At 53.7% G+C, this 6,083-nt stretch overlaps 1 protein-coding gene across 1 annotated transcript; it reads right to left on the minus strand.

The window, feature by feature from the left end:
* Positions 1-4,660: 4,660 nt before the first annotated feature.
* LOC141972957 (olfactory receptor 14A16-like) lies at positions 4,661-5,608 on the minus strand. Its single transcript, XM_074931024.1, has one exon. It carries the CDS (start codon positions 5,606-5,608, stop codon positions 4,661-4,663), a length of 948 nt encoding a protein of 315 aa, XP_074787125.1.
* Between the last annotated feature and the right edge of the window lie 475 nt (positions 5,609-6,083).

Raw genomic sequence — 6,083 nt, forward strand, 5'->3', positions numbered from 1 at the left:
TTGATGCAGTCCAGGACACGGTTGGCTTCCTGGGCTCGGAGTGCACATTGTCATCTCAGGGTCAACTTTTCCTGCACCAGCACCCCCAAGTCCTTTTCTGCAGGACTGCTCCCAGCACCTTCATCCTCCAGCCTGTGCTGATACTGGGATTTGCCTTGACCCAGATGCAGGACCTTGCACTTGGCCTTGTTGCATTTCAGGAGGTTCGAAAGGCCCCACGTAGGACCTGCCAAGTAACCCTGACTCAATGACTTCAGTGGGACACAACAGCTACAGAGGATATCTCTACAGTTACATCTGCTCCCTCCATGGTCACGGGGAGTGTGGGTGCTCTCCCGGTCATCATCAAGGGAAGAGCTGTGGTGGAAGGAAAGGCACCATCACCCATCCTGGAGGGGACCTCGGGAGGTCTGTAGGCCAAGCACAAGCCCTGTCAGTGGAGACAGGAGAAACGAGGTTTGGGCTGTTTGTGTGCGGGGCTGTGGGAGTGGGAACCCTTGGCCTCTCCAGACACGTGTCCAGGAGTGATCTCTGCAGGAGCTGATCTCAGACTCTCCACCTGTCCAGGAGCTGCCCGGGGATCCCTCATCCCTCCAGGACCTGCCCTCCACCACCACAAAGGTCTCTCTCCAGCACAGTCACGGAACCACTGAGGCTGGCAGGCAGCCAGCTCCCACCTTCTCTCTGCTGCCTCTTCCTGCTTCATTGTTACCAGGACCTTCTCCCTCACCTGTACCAGTCTCCTCCCAGGCTGCTTGACTTCCTGCATTTCTGGGTGGACTGGAGCTCAGAGAGGAGACTGAGTCGCGGAAAAAAGATTCCACAACTCGAATAGAGTCACACAGCAGGGATGTTTACTGCGGTGCCGGGGTGCAAGGGGATCTCTCCACAAAGCTTGCACACCCCCCGCACATTTTACCAAAACCTGATCGAGTGTGGATTTCCATATTCATTGGGTTCCATCACACAAACATCATGTGCAGGAGTGAGGCTGGGTTAGCTCTAGAGGCTGCTGTCAGCACTTGATGTCATCTTTGCACCTGCCCATTGCCTCCTGGGGGTGTCTCCGGGGGGCTTTGGGAGGAAGGCTCGGAGTCTTTCTCACCCTGTTTTTCCCAGAACATGCGCAGATTCTCTTGGCTATTTTCTTGAATATCAAGAGTGTTTTTCAGACGGTTTACTTTCTATCTTAACTAAGAGAACCGATAGAACTTCTGCCATTCGCATATGGATGCACTTTAACAAAATTCCAACTATAGAACCACTTATTAGTCAAGGAGAAAAGTATATTTTGCTGAACATTGTAATCCTTGGGAGATTTTCACAGTGAACTGCTTTGTGTTGATGAACACAGCAGTCCTTGGTAAAATTCCACAGGACAGTCTGGGCAAGCAGGATTATTAGCAATGTTTTCTAAAAATACTACAACTTGCTATAAGTAAGTAAATAAGTTGCTGAACACTTTTGTATAAGTAAGTAAGTAAATAAACCTGAAAACAAGCAATCATTTCTCTGCATCAAGACCCGTGACCATCAACAGCTCTCCACTCTTCTCTTCAGTGCAGCATCCCACGGGATTCCTCCAAACAGGTTCCTCAGCAGGCCAGAGCCCGCTCTCATGAAGCCTGTTCTTCAGCTCTCAGCTGACTCCTCCTCCATCCCCCGGCAGAGCTCCATGCCTTCCTGCTGCTCTCTCCCATAAAGGGTAACTTCCCCTCCGGGTCCAGCCCCATGGCCTTATCAGTAGCAAAGCCCCAGGACCCCACAGTTTCTCTAGGAGGGAGCATTTGTAGTGCCCTGCAACTCCTCATGCTCTTCCCTTGTGAAAGACACCCCAATCGAGATGAGCCAAATGCCCACAACTATTAAAAGGTGACCAATTGGAGCTTCAGTCCGTGGGGACCTTGAAAACTCTGGGATTGGGAAAATGGAAGTAAATTGAAGCTTTACAAGGAAAAGTGGCCAATCCTGGATCAGCAGGGAGCAGGGGGTGGATAGTCCCATAGCTGAGGGCAGGCTGGGACCTGCCGGGCTGAGCAGCGGCTCTGAGGAGAAGGGCCTGGGCACCGTGAGGGATTCCCTACGAGCCAGGAGAGGATGGACACGATGAACAAGGGCAGCTGCCCACGGGGCTGCATTGGGAGGAGCGTGGGACACCCAGACACCCTGGGTTACCATCCCCCTCCACTCAGCACTGGTGTGGCCCCACACACATGGGTGAGTCCCAGGGAGTGGTTCCCCATTCTGGAGAAGTGGGGGGGACCTGGAGAGTGTTGAGTGAAGCTCTGCCAAGGTGGGGTTTGGCCCAGTGCCAATTCTTCTTCAGCCCAGGCAGCACCAACCTGGCTATGAGAACACGATGGGAGACCATGTCACAGGCCTTGCACAATCCCATGTGCACAACACGCCCTGCTTTCCCCGGTCTGTTGTGGGTCAGCAATCCCTTCCTTGGCCTTCAGCTACCTGGACACGGCTGAAGGAGGACGTAGCCTACGACCTTCCCAGGGATGGAGGGAAGCTGACAAGCCTATAACTCTCCCCCTATAATTCTCCCAGTTCTCATTCCTGCCCTTCTTGAAGATGGGTTTGCCCTCGGCCTTCTCCATGGACCCCAGAACCTCTCTGATTGCTCTGGCCCTTCTGAGGGCTCAGCCCAGAATCACCGGCGAGGGTGACGGAGCCAACAGGAGCACTTGCCATGAGCCTGTCCAAGGCAGCGGAGATGAGTCTCACTGGGAGAGTGGGGGTTGTTCCTGGGTCACACACACAAGTGTCCGGGCTCTGTCAGGTGCCCACATCTCAGCTGGCCCCATGCCCTCACCTTACACACAGGGGGTTCAGAGACACGAGTCCTTCCCTTGCACACGCAGAGGCAGTGCATTGCCGGAGTCGTCGTGTCTCTCTGGGCTCCTGCTGCCACGGCCAGAGGCTGGGAGGCCCCTCAGCCCTGTGCTGATCACCCTGCTCTGCACTCGTGGGAGATGCCCCACGGCATGAGGAATGGACTCGGGGACCTCGGTTCAAGGAAACACCTCCCAGGGCTGCAGCCAGGGGGTTGTCCAGGGGACGTTACTGTCGACGTGAAGTGACCTCATGACCCTGTTTGTCCCACACACCTTCACAGCACCCCCAGGAATAGCTGATGGCATTTGTGCTCTCTCACCTCACACACATGATGTGCATGTTTACATCTCCTCCATAAAATGCAAACATGAACTTCTGACCTACTCGTTTGGTGTCCCTCTGTGGAGGGACAAAGACCCTCTATGATCTAGGGTGAGAGGCCAGTGATGGAAATGGTGTTTGGGAGGGGCTGGAGCGTGATGATTTCCCTGGGTCAGGGTCATGGTTTAACCCCAGCCAGCATCTGAGCCCCACACAGCCACTCACTCACTGCCCTGGGTGCGATGAGGGAGTGAAGCACAAGGGTAAAAGTAAGAAAACTCACAAGTTGAGATACAGACTAATTTGTAGGTAAAGCAAAAGCCACACGTGTAAGCAGAGGAAAACATGGAATTCAATCACTTCCCATTGCCAGGCAGGTCTTCCGCCATCTCCAGGATATCAGGGCTCCATCACAATTAATGGTAAATTGGGAAGACAAACGTCATAGCTTTGAATGTCCCCATGTTCGTCCTTCTCCCCCAGCTTTATATAACTGAGCATGATGTCATAAGGTACAAAATACCCCGTTGGTCAGTCGGGGTCAGCTGTCCCAGCCGTGTCCCCTCCCAGCTCCTTGTGCACCCCCAGCTGCTCGCTGGTGGGGTGGGGTGAGGAGCAGGAATGTCCCTGACCCTGTGTAAGCCCTGCTCAGCAATAACGAAATCAGCCCTGCGTTACCAGCACTGTTCATGGCACAAACCAAACCCCAGCCCCATAGCAGCTCCCAGCAAGAAAAGGAACTCTCTCCCAGCCAGAGCAGCACAGGCAGCTGCCCCAGTGTGTCCAGTGAGCGCAGACACAGAGCAGAGCCTGCTCCTTCAGGTCTCTCCCAGGAGGCCTGGCTGTGCGAGGACACTGCTGCCAGCCCCCACCCTGCAAATCACACTGTTCACCTCTTCGCTGGGGTTTTCCTCTGCGGGCCACTTCCTTGGGCGTGTTCTTGAGATCAGGTTTGGGAGAAGAGCTCAGCCTTCAGGCACTGCCCTGAGCAGATCCTCTTTCATGAGGGAACCGCTCTTCGGGAGGCCGGCTCTGTCACACAAGTGCCCGGTGCCTGTCCCTGCCTGCGGTCACAGGGCTGTCACACAGCAGGGGTGTGACCAAGCTGCCAGGGCACTCAGGCCTGACACCAAACCGAAGGGATCAGAAAGAGAGTGTGGAAGGGAAGAGAGAACATCTCTGGAGGACCAAGCGCTCCCTGGCAGGGCTGCCATGCTGGGACTCTCTTCCCCTCCACCGCTGCACACAGGAATTGTCCCCGCAACTCCAAAAAAGTTGTCAGACGATGAATCTCAGAAGACAAAATAAAAATCACTTTGTTTTCCTCAAGCACACAGATATCATAGCTCATGATTTACTCAACCACTTGGTCAGAAAACAAACGGACACAGTGAATTAGAAAGGGTATGACAAGATAATTACAAGTAAAATACCACCAAAACCACAAACAGCACACAGACTGGGCCTGTACAGAGTTATATTCTAATTGCTACACTTAAGATGAGTAGTTTATTGCTTCAGAATAACATCTGGTTATCAGTTTCCTCAGGGAATCCTTGATCTCCTGGTTCCTGATGCTGTAGATGAGGGGGTTCACTGCTGGAGGCACCACCGAGTACAGAAATGACACCACCAGGTCCAGGGATGGGGAGGAAATGGAGGGCGGCTTCAGGTGGGCAACCATGGCCGTGCTGATAAAGAGGGAGACCACGGCCAGGTGAGGGAGGCACGTGGAAAAGGCTTTGTGCCGTCCCTGCTCAGAGGGGATCCTCAGCACGGCCCTGAAGATCTGCACATAGGACACCACAATGAACACAAAACACCCAAAAGCCAAACAGGCACTGACCATGATAAGCCCAACTTCCCTGAGGTAGGAGTGTGAGCAGGAGAGCTTGAGGATCTGGGGGATTTCACAGAAGAACTGGTCCAGGGTGTTGCCCTGGCAGAGAGGCAGTGAAAATGTGTTGGCCGTGTGCAGGAGAGAATTGAGGAACCCAGTGCCCCAGGCAGCTGCTGCCATGTGGACACAAGCTCTGCTGCCCAGGAGGGTCCCGTAGTGCAGGGGTTTGCAGATGGCAACGTAGCGGTCGTAGGACATGATGGTGAGGAGAGAAAACTCTGCTGTAGCAAAGAAAAAGAAAAAAGAGGTCTGTGCAGCACATCCCAAGTAGGAGATGTGCCTGTTGTGCCAGAGGGAGTTGGCCATGGCTTTGGGGAGAGTGGTGGAGAGGGAGCCCAGGTCGAGGAGGGAGAGGTTGAGGAGGAAGAAGTACATGGGGGTGTGCAGGCGGTGGTCACAGGCGATGGCGGTGATGATGAGGCCGTTGCCCAGGAGGGCAGCCAGGGAGATGCCCAGGAAGAGCCAGAAGTGCAGGAGCTGCAGCTCCCGTCTGTCTGCGAATGCCAGGAGGAGGAACTCGGTGATGGAGCTGCCGTTGGACATTTGGTCCCTCTGGACATGAGGTCTGTCAGAAAAGTAAATAATCGTGACAATACAGAGGTAAATTTTCTGAGCAAAATTACTGTCATTTCCCAACAAGCCTGTCCCTACGGCATCCATGCTCCCATTTTTCCTTTTAAGGGATAATTTCCTTCAGTTCCATGCCCAGTTGATGCTGAATTAATGTACCATGAGGAGCAGGGCCTCTGCCCAGACGGTGCCCACAACTCCCCATGCTCTGCAGCAGAGCGTCCGTCTAAAGCTCAGGAGCAGGAGCCAAATTTGCTGTTGGACTTTTGCGGCGGGCGGAGGAAGCAAGCAGCCGATTCAATGTGAATGACAGAGCAAGCTTCAACTTTATTGACAGAAATCACCCCTTACATAAGCACTCTACAATAACCATGCATACTACTCACACATCTATTGGATACATGTAAAAAGCTGCATTATAATATCCCAGCCCCCTGTGGCATTTCAG

Source organism: Athene noctua, chromosome 38, assembly GCF_965140245.1.
Source record: "Athene noctua chromosome 38, bAthNoc1.hap1.1, whole genome shotgun sequence".
NCBI classification, from domain to species: domain Eukaryota; kingdom Metazoa; phylum Chordata; class Aves; order Strigiformes; family Strigidae; genus Athene; species Athene noctua.

Excerpts from the sequence above, each read along its gene's own strand:
- LOC141972957 (XM_074931024.1), bottom strand. The coding sequence starts at position 5,608 with ATGTCCAACGGCAGCTCCATCACCGAGTTCCTCCTCCTGGCATTCGCA.